General features: G+C 39.8%; 2 protein-coding genes across 2 annotated transcripts in view; both read left to right on the forward strand.

The window, feature by feature from the left end:
- Nucleotides 1-19,202, forward strand: part of LOC148652412 (uncharacterized) — a 76,756-nt gene that overhangs the window by 47,493 nt on the left and 10,061 nt on the right. The window lies entirely within an intron of this gene.
- LOC148652415 (uncharacterized) lies at nt 9,044-15,439 on the forward strand. The gene is made up of 8 exons (XM_088599095.1): nt 9,044-9,299; nt 10,000-10,161; nt 11,624-11,763; nt 12,340-12,418; nt 13,069-13,191; nt 13,939-14,056; nt 14,526-14,594; nt 15,306-15,439. Exons 1-8 carry the CDS (start codon nt 9,141-9,143, stop codon nt 15,389-15,391), a joined length of 936 nt encoding a protein of 311 aa, XP_088455221.1. The 5' UTR covers nt 9,044-9,140; the 3' UTR covers nt 15,392-15,439.

Genomic DNA, 19,202 nt, shown 5'->3' on the forward strand with positions numbered 1-19,202 from the left:
TTGGCTATAATTGCTGCCAAAGGTGCTTCCACTAAATACTGAGTTCATAGTTCTAAATACTTATGCAATTAAATCTCTTTAGTTTTTGCTGGCATTTATTGTAACCTATCTTACCTTTATTATTCTTCCGTTTGACTTTTTGGGTTTTGAATAAAATATTGTATACATAAAAATGTGTATGCCTCATTTTGTAAGGCATTGTATGATCCTATTGAATATTTTCATTACTTGAACACTAACAGGTAATGTGAATAAGCAATGCAGAAACTTGTATTCAAACTGCATGGTGACTTGCAGGACTGCTTCGTATGATAATTGGCAGGTGTTGCGATGTGCCATCTTTTCTTTCCTTTCTCTTTTACTTTCTTCCTATCCCTCTGTTCCAGGTCAGAACCACACCCCAAGTGTCACAGATTGAGTGTACGGTAATTGATGAACATCTAGGCACAAACAGTATGTGATTCAATCTGTGGAGATTTCTATCACTTGCTAAGTATGTTATGGAGAGAGCGCCTTTAGACATATAGTGGTGGCCACAGGGCAAATGAGAGATTTTCTTGTACAGTACCTTTTGGTTTTCTTTCCAGGGGACAAGCTTAACAAACATTTGCTTAACAAACTTCAGTCGAGCATTGCTGGAGTCCAGGAGAACGGTCCTCATGTTGACTGCTTTGTGCTTTATTGGAGTAAGTTTGTCGGTAAGGTTAATGAATATTTCATGCCCACTTTTTATTCTGCAAAGTACTTCTTGTTTAATGTAAATATTTCAGCTTTTTGATTTACTATAATCTCGATTGGCTGTATCTTAGTTCATCCCTGTGTTCATTCTTTATCTATATGGTAATTTATATTAGAACCGGGGAATTGTTAGAAATCTCTATAGTATCTCTACAGGTTGGTGTGCTAGTAAGTTTCTTACTTCTATACAGATTTCTCTGTAAGAACTTTTATTATTTTATTATTTCTACAGTGACTATGATCATCACATTTTGCACACACCTATGTATTTATTTTTTTAGATTTATTTTGTTGTCTTTTGTTTTTATAACTATTCTGATGGCTGTTTTTGCTTGTCTTGGGCTGGACTGCTGTAACAATTCAATTTCCCTACGGGATTAATAAAGTCTTACAGTATCTATCTTTCTTACTGCTGGAAAACAAAATCATGTGTTTTTGAATGGCGTATCCCCTCTCTGGCATTGACACCATGGTTGCTCGCCCAGTTAAAGACCCTTGTAACCCAGACTATGGAAATGAGAGGTCACAGTCCTCTAGAAGAGTAGGTGGTGTAGTCAGAATAAACTTTACCCTTTTTATTATGTAAAGCTGTAGTGTTACTGCTACACAAACACTCAAATTTGATTAATTCACTAATATAACTATAACGCTTATCTGGCCGCCATTAATAGACAGCGATTTGTCAGAAGACGTCTAGGTAGAAGTTTCAAATTAGGAAGCTTTGAGAAGTGAGAGGTTTAGTTTCAACTAGAATAAACTTTTTCCTGTTCAAACAAGGGAAAAGCGCTGTGTCACCAAAGACGCTTTACAATTCAAAACTGTTGAAGGCGAGCTGATACATCGCCCCCAGCAAGGACACTGGAAATACAGTTTAAACCAGCCCAACTACTGTCTTCCCGAAAGACTTTTGAAGTGTACAGTAGACCCACCGGTGCCTTTTCCCTTTATGACTGCTTTCGAAATGAGCTGTTTTAGTTCATTTCTGATTGGCCTATTAGTTTTTGGCCAGGTGTATTTGAATTGTTCAGTAAAGATGTACTGTATATTGTGCTGATCACTCCTTTCACTCAAAAGTAACTTATGCTCAAGTGTTTGCCAATGGAATCAAGCATCACAGTTAGCTACAGTAGATTATATTGACATTGCAAAGACTGCACACAGTAATAACTACCCACTTTGCTGCAATATAAGACTAGTTGATGGAAAAATTAGTAAAGCAATTCTGAAATATTTAAGATTATTTTCAGGCCTGTGTATAATCCTAGCAATTTATGTGTTTAAACATTATGTCTTTAACCAGGGCCGTAGCTGTAACTAGTGCGTGTTATAGCGAATTATAAAAAACTAAGGGTTGTCAATGCTGTCAAGGAACACCGACAGCTGTGATCTTAACAGGGGTCGTGCGTTGGAAGAGTTGGGACCCTGAGAGACTCTACAGAGCAGGTTCATACATGACACCTGGACTGATGACATGGTCTTACAGTGTCACACAGATCTGAATAGGCCAGCTTCACTTTATTATAGCGCGCTGGACAAGTCAAAAGAAATTCGACTTCTCGGCTCTGTTGTAATGCAACAGTAGCCCCATTACTGGGCCGCGAAAATAATTTGAAGACGAAGGCAAACACAACACAAAATAGAAAGGGATTGTAGCTTTTTATCAAAATGGAGTCACGAACTCAATCTAAAAAGAAGAAAAAGAAGAAAGAGGAGGATCGTGGAGCTGTAAATTCATTCATAGAATTGTCATCGCCGTCATCATCATGATTAAATAATAATGTTGCTCGGTTTAACTAAGTTATCATAGGAATAGGTAAATCGGTAGATGTTGGTTCTCGTTATTGTATATTTTCATACTTGAGGCTTAGGCCCTGTTATTGTTGTTTTATTCAGTTAAGCAGTTTAAAATATTTTGAGTTATGTAGAATTGTCTATTTCAGAATGTTAACAAAATGTTCTGAGTTTTCTGATTGGTTACGGGATAACGTTACGAGGAAGAAGGGAGAGATCAGAAAGGACACTCGGCTATAATTTACAACAGGAGTCAATGTGATTCTTCAGCAATAAAATGGAAAAAGAATATCCGTCTCCATCCAGTTCCCATCCTTAAAGGCAGTTTAACCACCATCGCACGAACCCTACATTTACAGTACTATGAAGAGCGCTTGCTTTGTAACTTGCCTGGTGTCCTGGGACCTGCCTATGAAAATATCGATTACTACCACACGTGATTACTCCCAGGGGCATCAAAACATTCGTCAATTTTCTAACCGCTTCTTCCAGTTCAGGGTCGCGGGGGAGCTGGAGTCTGTCCCGGCTAGCAGCGGGTGCAAGGCGGGGTACACGGGACGAACACAGACGCCCTGGGTTAATTGCAACGATATTTTGGATGTAGCGCATAGCTGCGTATTCAATTGGGGACTAGTTAATAAGGTGCTGATGTGGATATCATGTCCAGCTTTGAGCTCAATTTGCAACGAAAAACAACGAGCAGAACACATATAATTACACATTAATTATTTTTTTCTGGCTAATGTAAGTATATACGTTCCCTAAATTTAATGTTATTTTTAATTTAAGAATTATGTTCAATTATACCAGATAAGCGTACCTAACTACTAATACGATGCTCAATTGCAATTAGTCACGAGTCAAACGAGAACAGCAGCCGCGGGTTTGAGTTTGAACATGTATTATAAGTGCTTTTATTTCCATTGATAAAGGATCCAGATTCATATGGAGATCCTCCAGAGGAATAATTGAACACATCGCTATTTTGGTTTTATGTAGAAGTAACGTTTGTGTCTGCAAGAATATACATGTAAGTGTTGTACAATTAAGAGGTTTTTTATTTTATTTTTGTGGATCTTCTACTTTTGAGGTAGTTAGATAAGTAAGTTACTATACATGTACAGTATGTGGAACGATGACTGGAGAAAAGCATGTACTGCAGATTCCTTACAGCGGAGTTAGTAAATCGTTACGAAAAGCACCAGCTAATGTCCAATAGCGTTGACAATTTTATTTCTTAAACAGAATTAATGCATTAGAGTAGATTGCGTCTACTAACAAAAAAAATAAATTGCAGCGCTAAAAACGCAAACCAGTTGGAGACGACTGCCACAGATCTTTCAGGTCATTTCAGTTCATTCCTGTTCCTCTGACCTTTTGAGCTTTCTGAATTTTAAAACAGCGTGTTGCTCGCCTCTCAGTGGGTCTGCGTACTGTTCATGTACCAGTCCATTACGAGCCACGCCGTCCCTGTGCGTGTGGCTCCTAATACAACAACCTTGCGACACACTGAGGAGAGTTTCCTGTTCGTCTCCAAGACTTTCCCGCACGTTACGGCTGTTTCACCACTGTTCTGTTTTCATTGGACCACAGCCACAGATAAGAGAAGGGACACTGTTCCGAAGAACTGTCTTAAATAATCACCTTTAAAAAGATGACGATAAGTTTTTTTTTTCTTTAACGTACCCTTCCATTTGCCTGCACAACTTATTCTCCGTACCCCCCAAAGCCCCAATCTCCCTTCTTTTTCCTAAGAAACACAAAGGCAGACTTCCATCACAATAAAAAATATATAACAATTTAATTAACACCCAGATGTGAGAGAATACATTGAAGTCTTTCTCCCCGTTTGAAAATAGTTGGTAGGTCCTTTTTCCAGGCAATAAAGGCCCAGGGGGAAGGGGGGGGCACCATGTTTCTCGACCACCCGGCACTGGACGTGATGTTGTCACGCTCCGACCGGCCTATTACCCCGGTACTCATGTGGAAAGCGGTCTGAATGGTCCTGGGAGCCCAATGGAAGGAACTACATTACTTGCCCCTACCTGGGATTGAACCCAGAACTTTCCGGTCAAAAGTCAGAAGCCAGACGCCCGACGCCATTGCCGTCTGAGATACCACGTCTCCGCTTAAAAATAATAATAATAATAATTATTGCTTTTCTGGACACTCCCCTCAAAGCGCTTTACAGGTAATGGGGACTCCCCTCCACCACCACCAATGTGCAGTATCCACCTGGATGATGCGGCGGCAGCCATAGTGCGCCAGAACGCTCACCACACATCAGCTATCAGTGGGGAGGAGAGCAGAGTAATGTAGCCAATTCATAGAAGGGGATTATTAGGAGGCCATGATTGGTAAGGGCCAATTGGAAATTTGGCCAGGACACCGGGGTTACACCCCTACTCTTTTCGAGAAGCACCCTGGGATTTTTAATGACCACAGAGAGTCAGGACCTCGGTTTTACATCTCATCCGAAGGAAGGCGCCTGTTTACAGTATAGTGTCCCCATCACTATACTGGGGCATTAGGACCCACATGGACCACAGGGTGAGCGCCCCCTGCTGGCCCCACTAACACCTCTTCCAGCAGCAACCTTAGTTTTTCCCAGGAGGTCTCCCATCCAGGTACTGACCAGGCTCACACCTGCTTAGCTTCAGTGGGTTGCCAGTTGTGAGTTGCAGGGTGATATGGCTGCTGGCTATGTATTTCTTTCATTTCAAATACATTAAAATGTATTTCTTTCATTTCAGTTTTCTTCGCTCCCCAGGATATCTGAAAATTCACTATTGCATACACTAAAGGCATTACATGCATTAGCTGTAGTAATACAGCTACTAATAAATATAGACATTCAAGTTAATTGTAAATAAATTACACTTTCAATAACAAACACGTGTATTGATAAACTTCATCATGAATAATTGCGGTGTGTTTGAAAAGCAATTTTACCTAAATATAACAGTAATTTTCAGGCTACGGATGCGTAAGTTCATCAGTGACGATGTTATTTACACTGTATTCGAGAAAGTTCTGATGTGATCTAGTGTTCAGCTTCGTACGGTAGTAAGTTGCTTAAACCATATGAAAGATGGTTTAAACTAGTGCCGGACTTCAGTCATATCTAGAGGGCAGCAGCTGTTACTTTGGGTTCGTTGCAATTGAGAACAGGTTTAGTACGGTGCTGCGGACTAATTCAAGCGGACAATTGGTCTGAAGGTAGCGCGCTAGTTTAACACGAAGCTACGGGTTAAACTCCGGTTAATACGCTGCTTCCGGTTCGTTGCAATTGACTCGCAACGATTTTCAGTGCAAATTATCGCAGAATCCTGTTAACCTGCCGGTATGTGTTTGGACTACGGGAGGAGAGGAAACTCACACAAACAAGGGGCGAACATACAGGCTCCACACAGAGAACAGCCCAGCTCTGGGACTGAACCCCATGCCACCCGCGACAACACCTAACCAATAATCTGTTTTAACATTATACCTTTGTTAAGTATTAGAAACTTTCTACAAAAAAACTACAAGCAGAGGTCGGAAAGTATTGATCTAAAACGTCCCAATACCTGGCCCATAGCATTTACAAATACCAGCTAAGCATCCAGAACATTTACTGTAAAGACGCGTAAAATAAATATGCAGAAACATTTATCACGAGCAAGTAAAGACGCCTTGAGAAGTGAGAGATTTAGTTTCAGCTAGAATAAACCGTTTCCTGTGCAAACGAGGGAAAAACGAAGCGTCACCGAAGCTACTTTACAATTGAAAACTGTTGAAGGCGAGCTGATACAACACCAGACCGACATCGCCCCCAGCAAGGACACTGGAAATACAGTGCAAACCAGCGCAACTGCTGTCTTCCCGAAAGACTTTTGAAGTGTACAGCAGACCGGTGCCTTTTTACTTTATGACTGCTTTCGAAATGAGCTGTTTTAGTTCATTTTTGATTGGCATATCGTTTTTGGCCAGGTGTATTTTCCTTTTTTTAACGTGCCCGTTTATGCTTACACTCAAAAGTAACTTACGGGCGAGTGTTTTACCAATGGAATCGAGCATCACAGCTAGCTACTGTAGCTCATATTGACGTTGCAGTGAGTGCATCTGTGCAGTATTAACTACCCGCTTTATTGCAATATAAAACTAGTTGATGGAAAAATTAGTAAAGCAATACTGAATACAGTGCAAACCAGCGCAGCTACTGTCTCCCGAAAGACTTCTGAAGTGTACAGTAGACCGATGCCTTTTTCCTTTTTGACTGCTTTCGAAATGAGCTTATTTTAATTCGTTTTTGATCAGCCTATTAGTTTTTGGCCAGGTTTATTTCAATTTTTCAGTACAGATGCACCGTATTCCGTGCTCATCGCTTCTTGAACTCAAAAGTAACTTATGCTCAGGTGTTTACCAATGGAATCAAGCATCACAGCTAGCTAGATCATATGGAGATTGCAAAGAGTGCACCTGTGCGGTATTATACCCGCTTTGCTGCAATATAAGACTAGTTGATGGAAAAATTAGTAAAGCAATACTGAAATATTTAAAATATTTCTTGCCCGGCCTGTGGATATTCCTAGCGTCTTATGTCTTTAACCAGGGCCATGGCTGTTAATAGCGCGTATCAATAACGATGTGTCGATGTTGTCAAGGAACATTGACAGCTGTGATCTTCAGTGGGGTGTTAAGTGAACAGCTGGAAGAGTTGGGACCCTGGGGGAATCCCAGGGCAGATTTGTACTTGGGCTCATTACATCACCTTACGGGACCACACGGATTTTAATGATGCAGCGCGCTGGACACGTTAAACAAATTCGTCAGCACTGCATAGCGGTGACGTAATAAACACGCCGCTGATGGGTAGCGGCGGTATTTACCGTGAAAATCATTTGAAGACGAAGGCAAACACAACACCAAGTAATATACGACTGTAATTCTTATTACTATGGATCCACGAACTACATCTTCAAAGAAGAAAAAGAAAAAAGAGGATTATTATGGAGCTGTAAGTTCATTAATAGAATTGCCATCGCCGTCATCATCAATACTAAATAATAATGTTGCTCTATTAAACTAAGAATCTTAGGAATATAACAGCTACGTGTACAGTTAAAAGTTAAGTATTAAAATGGCCGGCAATGTATTCATATTGGAGGTTGGTGTAATACACAAATTAAAGCTTCTAAAAATAATCTCACCTATTTTGTTGACTTCTAAATCTTAGAAGTCTGAAATGACATCTGAAATGACGTTATTAGTATGATGAGCCCTAGCTTTCTGTTAGCTGTTCTGTGCAGAACAAAACAGGCAACATTTTCAAGAAGTAATTGTAAATTAGAAAATACATATTCTGTAATCCACATCCTTTTTATGTCGATTTTATATTGATTTAAGTTCTCGTTAACCACTGATGGCACCGTTAAAATGCTTTTAACATCTTTTTAAAAAAGCGATTTTTATTTTGTTAGAATATACCCAGGAGACTGCAACTAAACTCATTTGTCTATATCAGTTTCAGGCAGGCAACATGTCTAGTGCTGTGTTCTCATGTTTAGAGCTGTGTTTGTCTGACATTGCTCTTATGTTTCTTGTATTGTATTGGATTTTATGGCCATCAATTAACTACAGAAACTTAAGTTTAATTATAATCTTAAGTGGGCATCAAGATGGCACAGTGTTTGGCATTGCTGCCCTACGGCCCTGCAGCTATGGGCTCATTTCCAGACCCGGGGAGCTATCTGTGTGGAGTTTGTATGTTCTTCTGTAATCTTAACTGCTAAAGTGTTTAATGCATACCTTTAAACTTCATTTCCGTCTTCAAGTACTGAATGACATTCTCTGTCATGTACCACCGTTCACTGCTATACTGTTCTCTTTCATGAGACCTAAATAACGGTCATTATTTGCTTTTGGAAAGCCATGCCTTAAAACGGTATAGACAGATTTACATCATCCTTATTAAATTGATCCTTTACCGCAGCCAAGACAAAAAAAAAACTTAACAAATGCTACCAACAAAAAATAGTTCGCTAATTCCTCCAAGCACCTCACCCAGCTGTTTCTTGGAAGAAGACGGTATCAGATTCAACAACCTGGCTGGATGGCTTCTTACAGTATCCCACAACTATTTGTATAAAAAGTAACCTACTGGATTTGACTACCAGTATTTAAGTCTTCTAAAAAATAAGACCAGTTCCCCCCAATGCACATATCTGTAATACCACTTTTATTACATGACCTCTATCTGGGAGATCACCCCTCTTACCAGTACCCTCTGCTTATTAGCTTTTTATTTAATCCAAGTACGTCCGTTACCTCTCAGGAGGAGCTTTATCAAAAGTCTTCTGAACATCTTAAGTAGGGTTCGTATTCATTACTGGAGTAGTTTGCTCAAAGGCCTGTTGACAAGTTAAAGAAGACCTACCTTTTCAAAAATTGTGTTGAGACAATTTCCGCAGACGTCTTGCCAGTTATTTTAAACTACAGCTCACCGTTATACAGTAAGCCGCGAGGCTCAACGTTAAACTTTCTGCAGGCGACGTTATTTGATCACGCGCCCTAAAACTGTTCACGCTCTTGTGGAGTTTGTTGTCGTAAAATTATGTATTCCTATTTGTATGAATATATTTAAAAAAATATGTGACATATATTTAATTTTCGTAAGGGCCGACTTATTTTCGTTTACTTTCGTTAAGATGTTCTTTTACATCCGTGTAACGATGGGTTCAACCGTTGTTGAAGGTTTATTATCAAGCAAAACCCGCTCACTTCTCAAGGTACGATCACACAAACGAGTGTTTGGTTAATAAACGTTTGTTTAAAATACCGCTTAAATTGATGTGATGTTTTAAATGCTTGGTAAGTCAAGAAAAAAGTGAATGATTCGTGTAAAAATGCTATGTGTACACGTATATTTGGTTAGCTTCTTGAAGTACAATTAAATACACGCTGAAATCTAATTTATGATCCCTATCCCGACTCTTTATAGCAAAACCCCAGTTTTTAAGTCGCTTGGGCATTTTACGTAGTTAATCTTCCATATTTAGATTGTCTATAGGAAAAACGTCCCCTATACACCGTATGTTGCTTAGAAGTAAGTTGTGACTTCCTGGTTCCTAACGTACAGTATTTCGGGGACTCCCTGTAATCCAAACAGTTAAAATTCGGATTGTCTTTCAAAAACAGTTTAAACACAAGGTTGTGAGCGTATGGAACAAGCGGCCTGCTTAGTCATATTGATGCTGATACACCAGCATCTTTCAGAAAATGGCTGGATGAGATCTTTTATTAAGTTTGCTGCTTTTTATTTAAACAAAACACCCTTCTCTTGTTCAAACCCGGTTTTTATGCTTCTGATGGAATTCACCAATGTCATCTGCAAGTGTCAGACATCAGGGCAAATTCCATGAGAAAACCTGTGTTAAGTAACATGGCAGTGAAAAAGAGCTTGAAAATGGTAAAACTTCTTCCTTTCAGCTGCACCCGCTGCCCCCCGTTGTCATTCCCCCTCTGGCCAGTGGCTACCGGCCAGAGTCGAGGCGCCTCAGACTTCCTGATGTCCACCAGAGCTCCTCTGACTGCCGCAGGGGCAAGCTGGACACTCAGTGGAAAGAGGAGCTCAACAGTGATCTAGAGAACGTAAGACAGTCTGGAGTGTGTGTCTGAATCAGGGGCTGCTGGGAGTGACTGTGGAAGGGAACAAGTGAGGCAGTTTCACAGGGACAAAGAGCAATGAATGAAGATTGATTTAGGACAGACCTAGGGAGACTTATTCTTCACACCTCAGAGTGTGTCAGAACCACGTTTTCTTTGTTGTCTGCTCAGTGAGAGAAAGCAATACCACAAATGCTCAGAGTACCTGGCTTAAAAAACGTTATCAGCCAGCTTTTACTAGGGTGTGAATCAGAGGTGAATAAATAGAAAACGACATGTCTGAAAAACCCTAGCCTACCTATTAGAAAAAATGGATGCATGCCAAAACACTTGCCTACCGAAAGGATTACTCTTGTTGCTTTTTAGAGATATGAACTACAATCAGATAAAATACAATTAGCTTATTTTATCAACAGTTGTTCATGTAATTATAAGGTACTGTAGCTAGCAAAGTGCATATCAAGATTGCTACAGTAGCTTGCTGCAGCCTTGGTGACATGTTTATCCGTTAGTCAAATGATGGAAACATGGGCTATTTAGCTTACATACACAGAAAGTTGATCAAAAGTTGTTAATTAGTCTTGAGCTCTTACACAGTAAGCCAGGGAAGGTAACTTGTGTATAGTTGAAGATATGAAATCGAATAAACAGTATTTTACCAATAAGTGAAGTAATAAAACAAGCATCTTTTATGGTGCTTTTGACGTTTGGAGTAGGCTTTACAAAATTTAGTTGCAACACAGCTTACTGATTGCTTGAATCCCTGTATATACAGTGCAGTAGACACAGGCCTTTAGCAGATGAACTGGTGTTCAGACATGAGTTACAGCCCTCTGAGCGAACAGGTTGTTTTTACAGGTATTCACCTGTTTTTGACAATGAAAACCAGAGCTCTCTGTTATTATACCGGACCAAATATGAACACATTTTCTATATTTTCATTCAGCATTTGGCTGCGATCTTCATAATTCAGGTCTTTATAGAAAATAACAAAATGTCCAGCATTTGACTGCATTTTTGTTTTTACCTACCTTACAGCAGAAACATTTAAGACAATTTAAAGAGTTGGTGATATTATTTATACAAAACACAGTTCTATTTAATACTGCTATATATGATGCTAAATTATGTTTTTGCTCTTTATTTACGACTGCCTTGCTAATAGCAATAGAAATGTTATTGTTTTTAAAGCTGCTGATTATAGATGGATTTCCCGGTAGGGAGGTTTAGTGTTCTGTATAAATTTCGACAGTCTGTCTTTTTGTGGCTCTGGTTCTGTCTCCTTTTGTAGACTGGAACAAGGTCGCATGCATAGCTGGGAGGTTTTTAGCTCTCTATGATATGTGAGGCATATTACTGCAACCATAAATGTCCATTTTGCCATCAGTATCTTAATTTGTAAATGAAGAAAGTACCAAAGTGCAGTGAAGTATTTGTTGTGTTTCAGAGATCCAAAATGACATCATTTCCAAGGCTTTTGGTCCAGAGTCCGATTTCCAGAGATATCGCCATCTACCACTTAAGGAAAATGGTCCAGGAAAGGGGCTCCAAAGGATTCTTGGCCCAGGAAATGACTGGGAAAGACAGGTAATAATATGCTAACATCCCTCTTGTGCAGGTCACTGCTGCTTAACCTTTCTGCTGAAAAACCATTCAGTTTTTTAATGGAATTTTAAGGAATTCATACTTTTATTTCATTCCATAAGTTAAGAGCCAACCTGTGAGATTTGTTTAATGTGTGGTAGGCGTTTCTTATGCTACATTTTTGTTTAACGTAGATTATCTTGTCCCAATGCTGAAAGCATCATGAATATCAACAGTGTAGCTACTGTTGGTTCTACCCTGGATTAGTTTCATGTTGTTGAAGCAGGCACCCTGGCCTCTGGATGAGGACTGGATTGATTAGTTACAGGCTAGATTGGCCAAATGGACTCCTCTCATTTGTCACCTTTTTAATGTTCTCAAAGCAAGATGTGTCTCCTTTTTAAATGTAATGACTGCGTTTTGTATGCCAGCTGTAGCTTTAGTTCAGAGATGTGTTACAATGTGTCCTTGTTTCTTTCCTCAAACGTAACACACTCACGACTTTGATTTTAGTTAATGGAAGTTCTTTTTCATTAGTTATCTTATACTCAGTGCTTTCTTTGCTGTTGCTGTGTGAAGGTTCCTGCCTGAACTTCCACAAAAGGGCAACAGACCAACCCAGAATCTGAAAGTCCTGCAGGTCAAGAGACCAATAGAGGTGAGTAGTTAAAAGAAACTTATGTTGTTAAGATGATTGACGTCCTGGACTGGAGAGCCTTTGATGCTCTTGAGATGGGAAAGATTTTGTCTGCTCAGACACAGGCCTGCAGCCCTGGAACCTGCTCTCAGGCTCAGGTAACACAGAAGACATGTCTGTCTAATCACAGAATAATAGTCTTATAAATATAATAGTTATTAGATACCAAAATAGTTTTATTTCACATCACATGTACAAAATAACCATTTCTTTTTTAAATTGAGTGATCTTTCCAAGTACATTAATTCTGTCTAGCCATGCTTAAAACTACGCACCCTTTTATGGTGGCTTAAGGTAGGAGATAGCCTGTATTTCCCACAGAAAGTTTCCTTTCACTAAAAGTTCTTTAACATGAAGAACATTTCAACAGTATGTGTAATCTGATGCTGAATGAAACCCCCTGACTTGTGTTCCAAGCCTTTTCCTTAAATTCTAGTTTTTGGCTGTCCTCTTCTGGCCTACAAACCTGCCAGCATAATGTTGTCATCTTACGGAAATGTCTCCTTCTTGGTTCTTCATACTGTAAATAACAGAACTATCCAGCAAATGGGCTCTATGGAACAAACTCTAGAAAGAGAAAGATGACTTCTGCTGCGCGTCTCTTTCCACAGCTGACCTGGAAGCAGTGGAAGGGCACGGAGAGGGCACACCTGATAAGCATGAAGGGAGAATTCTCAGAGACCCCACAACCGGTCCAGAGCAAGAAGACCCCCAAATCTAAAAAACAAAGAGAGGTACAGCACAGCACAGGTCGAAGGGAGGTCGGTCGCTTGAGGTTCTTGTCAGGGATGTGTCAGGGTTTCAGTTGTATTCTGGGGGGGGGGGGGGAATTTGAAACTTTACTGCCCCCTGTCCCATAATGTACCATAATTCTTCAACTGGGAATCCTCATGGTGTGCCTACATTTGTGTCTTCTAATTTTCTGCACTTGCTGCATGAAGAACTACATGATTGTTTGGGTAGATGTTGTAGACCATAGAAACGGGGATTTGTTCTCTGAATCTGAAACTTTTTCCATCAGAATTTATTTTAGTTTCCTTGAAGATGTTCTTTGGTTAAATCAAAAACCTTACAGCATAATGAGTTCAGTTCTTGATTCTTGATTCATATTTTATGATCGTATTAAGTCCTATTTAACCTTTCTGAATCTTTCCCACAGAAGACCCACTAGAATCATAATGTTAATGTAATATCAAATACATTTTAGATTTAGGAAAACTCTACCCAGTCTTGCAGACACTAATCAAAATGCACTATAGGTGTGCAGAGACAATAACATTTTACCCATATAAAAAGCCTCTTTTTCTCAGTGAGATCTCAAAGTGCCAGCAGACTTACAGGTGAGCCAGCAATCAGACATTAAAGAGCTTCATCTGGTGTTTTATTTAATCAGCGCACTCTAGCCTGACCACAGGAATGTTTTAAAAGGGAAGATACAAAACACCACCTTCATAAAAAAAAAACCTGATTGTCATTTCTAGATTATCCTAGAGGACAATCTAAAGGACAAGTTGCAGGAGAGGATGGACAATTTGAGAGGAAAGCACGATACTGTTAAAAAAGAATATTTAAATGAAATATTTGATGCAGAAAAACAGGGTAAGGTTTTGTTTCCATCCACTAGTACTGTAGGTAAATTGTAGAAAACTATTTTAATGTTACAAGTCTAAATGAGATTTAAATATGGTGGTGCATTTATTGCAAATCAACGGCAAAATGCAACATTGGTAATTATGAGGTGAGAGTAACTTCTGTATTTTCAAGTCACTTGGCAATGTCACATCAACTAAACTGACCAAACCGTTTTTAAAATGAACATTTTCCAAAGCTTGAACTGTAGCTGTTGTACTGTATATTGATATTGCATTAAGAGGCATCATGGCATCATTTACTATCATTTAAATTGTTATTACTTATCCAGAATATATTCTGTATTTTGCAGTATTCTTAACGATTCTCGAATTACTTATTTTGCCTTACATTACTGTTTGTTAGAAGAACATTTTACTGTCTGAAATAATGTGATTAAGTCAGGTCATTCTAACATTGTGAGTCCTCTATTTCACAGAAAAGTCACAGAAGAATGATAAAGACAACAGATCAGTGATCAAGGAGGACATCTCTACAATTTCAGCAGGTTAAAAAAAATATATCCCAGCAATTTTATTTTGTGTATTTAGTTTAAAAAATATTTTATAATTGAATATATACAGAAGCATGATTCAAGAATTTACATACAATAATTGTAGACACCCATCTGTCTTGGTTTTTAAAAATTTGGCAATTTACACTAGTGAGGTAGCTGATTGACAATTGGATCCCTGAGATCTATAGTCCATTTATGAAATTAAGGCCGAGAATCCTCCTGAGTTGTTTTTGGTACTTGAATGCTTACAATAATAAAGTATAAATGCAGAATTTTAAAATACTGTAGCTTACAGAATAGACAAGGAAGAGAACTGACTTATGCTTTCAAAATTCTCAAAGGCAGTAGCAAACATAATCTTATGGACGTCAGCATCAGCAGTGAACACACAGCAGATTACACAATTAAACACAAACCAGACGACACAAGAGGAAACTACTTAGAAGCACATTTAAAACTTAGATTAGAAGGCAGTTCTTTACACAGTGGGTTGTAGGAGTATGTAAAAAGCCATCCAGCAAAGTTGTTGCTGAAGTACACTGACTTCTTTCATGAAATGGATGGTTGAGATCCTCAGATTAGTCAGCTAACAGCAACTAATCAGACTAGATGCGCTATATGGCTTCTTCTCATTTGTAAGTTTTCTTATATATATTCTTAAATATAATCTGAGTGAAATTCTTTTCTTTTGCCTTCGTACAGATAATATTCCATCCAACTTCTTTGGAGAGATGTCAACCAATTCATCCTCCAGCACTTATCTCTTTAGGCAGCTGTCTGATGGGTAAGCTGTGCTTGTCTTTACTCTAGTGAACACCTGCAGAGGGGAAAAGCATAGTGTGGGCTCTAGGCTGTGTTTGAGAATGATTATGTATACAAAACTAGTAATATTAACTATACTTCTTTGAAAGCAGAGTGTCTAATACAATTCCCGAGTGTGTGAATATGTGTCTTTCCTATGTGTGTGCTGTGTGTGGATAAGACTAGTTATTATTTTCAAAATGTTCTACACAAGTATGTACAGGATTAATATTAATAAGAATAATTTATTTTTTAGGGAAATAAAGATCGTTGAAGACAGCCTATGTGGCACAGTAAGCTTTTTACAGTTCTTTTCATGCACAAGGATTCATTTCATTTTGTACTGGACTTAACTATAGAACTGATTTCTAGCACATTGTCACATTGTTCCATTAGTTGCCAGTTGAGCTGGGGCCACGTTTGTTATTAGAATGTGGATGCTGCCACCTTCTGGAACCAGTGAAGAATTCAAATGGGAGTATTGCTCATGTCTGGGATTCAGAAAAGGGAATAAAGATGGTGTGGCAGAGTGGTTCAGATGTAGATGTTAAATAACTATCTTTAAAGGTCTGCAGTTACACTGCAGTGGCAGTTAAAGCTTCAGCTGGCTGTAGCAGGGTTGTTTTTTTCTTGTTTATGTATACACGATTCTCCTGTGTTACCTCCCCATCCCTGGGAAGTGTGGTCCACCCGAATAAAGGAGTGCACTAACCATTAAACTGGAGAGTTTTGCTAATGAGAAGGAGTGAGAATAGTTTAGAAATGTTAACTACAGAAGCTGGTGGATGTTTTTATGGGAGGCTATGTAATTGCTGTTTTTGATTTGATTTTGATAAGTCAGGATACAAACAATTTCTAACAATAGGATAATTCAGGATACACATGTTCATATATAGAAAGAGACTACCACACATGAGAATGATTTGATCATTGGCCATGATTGAGTATTGACAAAGGTTCAGTCCTTTGAGTGACAGAGGATGATGACAGATGATTATCTGTCCATGCAGGGGACTCTGGGACATTAACGCAGAGCTCTCCAGCTCATAGGTGGAGTAAAAATGGAGGCCTCCACTAGCATTTCTATTTACCTGTACAGTATTTTTAATAACTGCATGAACTCACTAGACTGTGATCAACCTGAATATTACCATATTATAGCTGTAGTGATACTTATGCCTGACATCCTACTGGGGCATATCACATCAAGCCTGTTAATTAAAGGGCAGTGAATAAAAGAATGCTAATTTCCCTTTCTTTTCTTGTTTCAAACCAGATAACAATGGTTGAGCTTAATGACCTGTCGGAGAGTATAGTGGCATGGGTGGTGGTGTCTATTTCCAGGGTGCTACTCCCAGCCATCTCTCTGTATGAAGAGAGAAGCAGAAGTCTGTCTCAGAGCTCCTTCCAGTCCCAGGTGCATATCAGCACCAACGAGGAGACCCTGCAGGCTACGCTCAGCTCTCACTCCCTGACCAGAACTGGCTCCCATTGCTCAGTGCAGGTCCAGAGGAAGAGCAGTAGCTTCATATGTGGGAGAAGCAGGACCTCCACTCCCTTTGCTTCACCATGCTCATCCTTGACTTCCCTGGAGAATTACGCAGAGGAAGAGAGAGGCAATGATGCACCCAGCCACATAAAAACTGGCACACCCTCACCCAAACTGGTGGATACTGAAGGAAGGGAAAAGATTGAGGCAGATAGCTCTGAACCTCTAAAGAAACTGTTTGGAATCCCTAATTCTACCATAATCAAAAATGCAGACTGTATAGTACAAGATGTTATAGGTAGAGCACTCATTGAAATACAACATCCTGCCCCCCAGGAAGAACCATGGCATTCTCATGTCAGAAGCCTTATACCTTCCTCTAGGTCCAGTAATCTAGCATCTAAAATTCTAGATGATGTCCTTGAGTGTGTCAATTCTGCCTTATCAACAAGCATACAACAAAATTCCACCAAGAGGCCAGCAAATGGTGTGCCAGACCATCTGGAGACCCAGGAGGTGGAATCAACAGACTCCCAGGTTGCCAGGAGGATCTTACAGCTTGTTTCTGAGAAACTTGAGCCTTGTTTCACTGACACCGTTGAAGCAGTGACTCAGGAGGAAATGGAGTCTGAGTTAGGAATCGTGGCATCGGAAATCATCAATGCTGTCTTAGAAGAGATCAAGACAGTTAAAGACAGGCAAAGGGTTAGTGAGTTAACTCCTGATGTTCCGCAAAACAGAGAAATGGTTACATCCATTGGAAGTTCTGTGACCAGGAGCAGCTCCTTTCAGCTTGTGCCACTCAAGCACATTGAGACTGTAGAGGAAGTCTTTCCCAAGCAAGAAACAGAAGCTAAATGTTTTCTGACTTGTGATATAAATCCTCGATCTTTTGAGTCACCAGTGGGAACCAAAAGAGTACTCAAGGAAAATGTAATGGGAATCTCGGAATCTGAGATCAATAATACTCCTAAGAAGCTAGTTAAAAGGGAAGTTAGACCTGTTGCTAAGTGTTTAGCTGATAGACACAAATCAGAATCTCGGGGGAGAGCAACGCTGTTAGTCAGTCAAGTTATGATGAGAGCTGCAGCAAAGCTCAAGTCTTTTAATCCCTCTGATTTTTTGGAGACTCCAGTCAGCATTACTGGTGAAGCAGCTTTACTTACAGCACTGGATATGCCAAAACATTCCCAGAGGACAGTGTCCTTAGGCTCTTCCAGTTTTTATCTGGAAGTCAATGCAGCAGCTTCTGGTCTTGTTGATGCTATTCTTGAAAAACTTCAGCGTGCTGCCGCCACTGAAAAGCACAAGGATACAAAGGAAGCCTGCAACTCAGATTTCCCACCAGAATTTGAAACAGCAGTTTCATCTAGGCAGGTTCATTCAGTAAATGAAGATGTCTTTAAAACTGTGATGACTAAACTAAAACATTTTTTTAGTCAGGACACTCTGATTGCATTCAGTGCAGCAAAACGTTCACCTGACAAACAAGATAAATTAGATGGCCCCCTGAAACTTTTTCCTACTTTAAAACGAGTTCTACCACAGACTAACTCCGGTGAACCTTATTCTTTCAAGGAGAGCCACTTGATGCAAAAATCCATTCTTCCTATATGTCCCAATGCCTCAGAGCATTTGGGTGTGTTAAGAGATATCAGTTCGTTGAGACCTATCCTGAAAAGTCAGGATATTCAGTTAATGGTGAAAACCTGTGCCCAGGACATTGTCTGCCAGCTAATGCAGACCATCAAGAGTGAGATGAATAGGGTGGAAACAATGAGAGCTACGCTCTCAGAGGAATCCTTGCTGGCAAGTTTACAGGTAGATACTATTATAATACGAATTGAGACTATTAAAGTATCAGAGCTGAACCTGTCTCTCAATGCCAAAGAGTCTGAGAAAGACAGAAAGGCAGATGAAGAAGCAGTTGTCCGTAAGAAAATATGCTCTCGTCAGCATGTTCAAACTGTCAATGCACCTGCAACAGTATTCCCTTCTCACATGGGTCAGGTCGAGTACTGTAGCCGCAATATTCCTGGACAAACGCCATCTAGTATCTTCCCCAAGCTTCCAAGTCGAATGAGTCTTGTAGCGAAACAGGGAGACACAGTGGCATCTGAGATCAGACAGCTGAGCCAAGCCCTGGTTTGGAAGGAACTCTCTACTTCACCTGATCTGATCAAGGAATCACCCTCCAATGGAACATTGAGGGAACCAGAGAGAGCAAGAGCTGCCAGTGTTGAGGAAGGAGACCACTCCCTCACCTCACCAACCTGTGCGACTCCTGCTGGAACTATCCAGGCAGCAAT

Source organism: Lepisosteus platostomus, chromosome 11 (genome assembly GCF_059453375.1).
Source record: "Lepisosteus platostomus isolate fLepPlt1 chromosome 11, fLepPlt1.hap1, whole genome shotgun sequence".
In the NCBI taxonomy this organism is placed as follows: domain Eukaryota; kingdom Metazoa; phylum Chordata; class Actinopteri; order Semionotiformes; family Lepisosteidae; genus Lepisosteus; species Lepisosteus platostomus.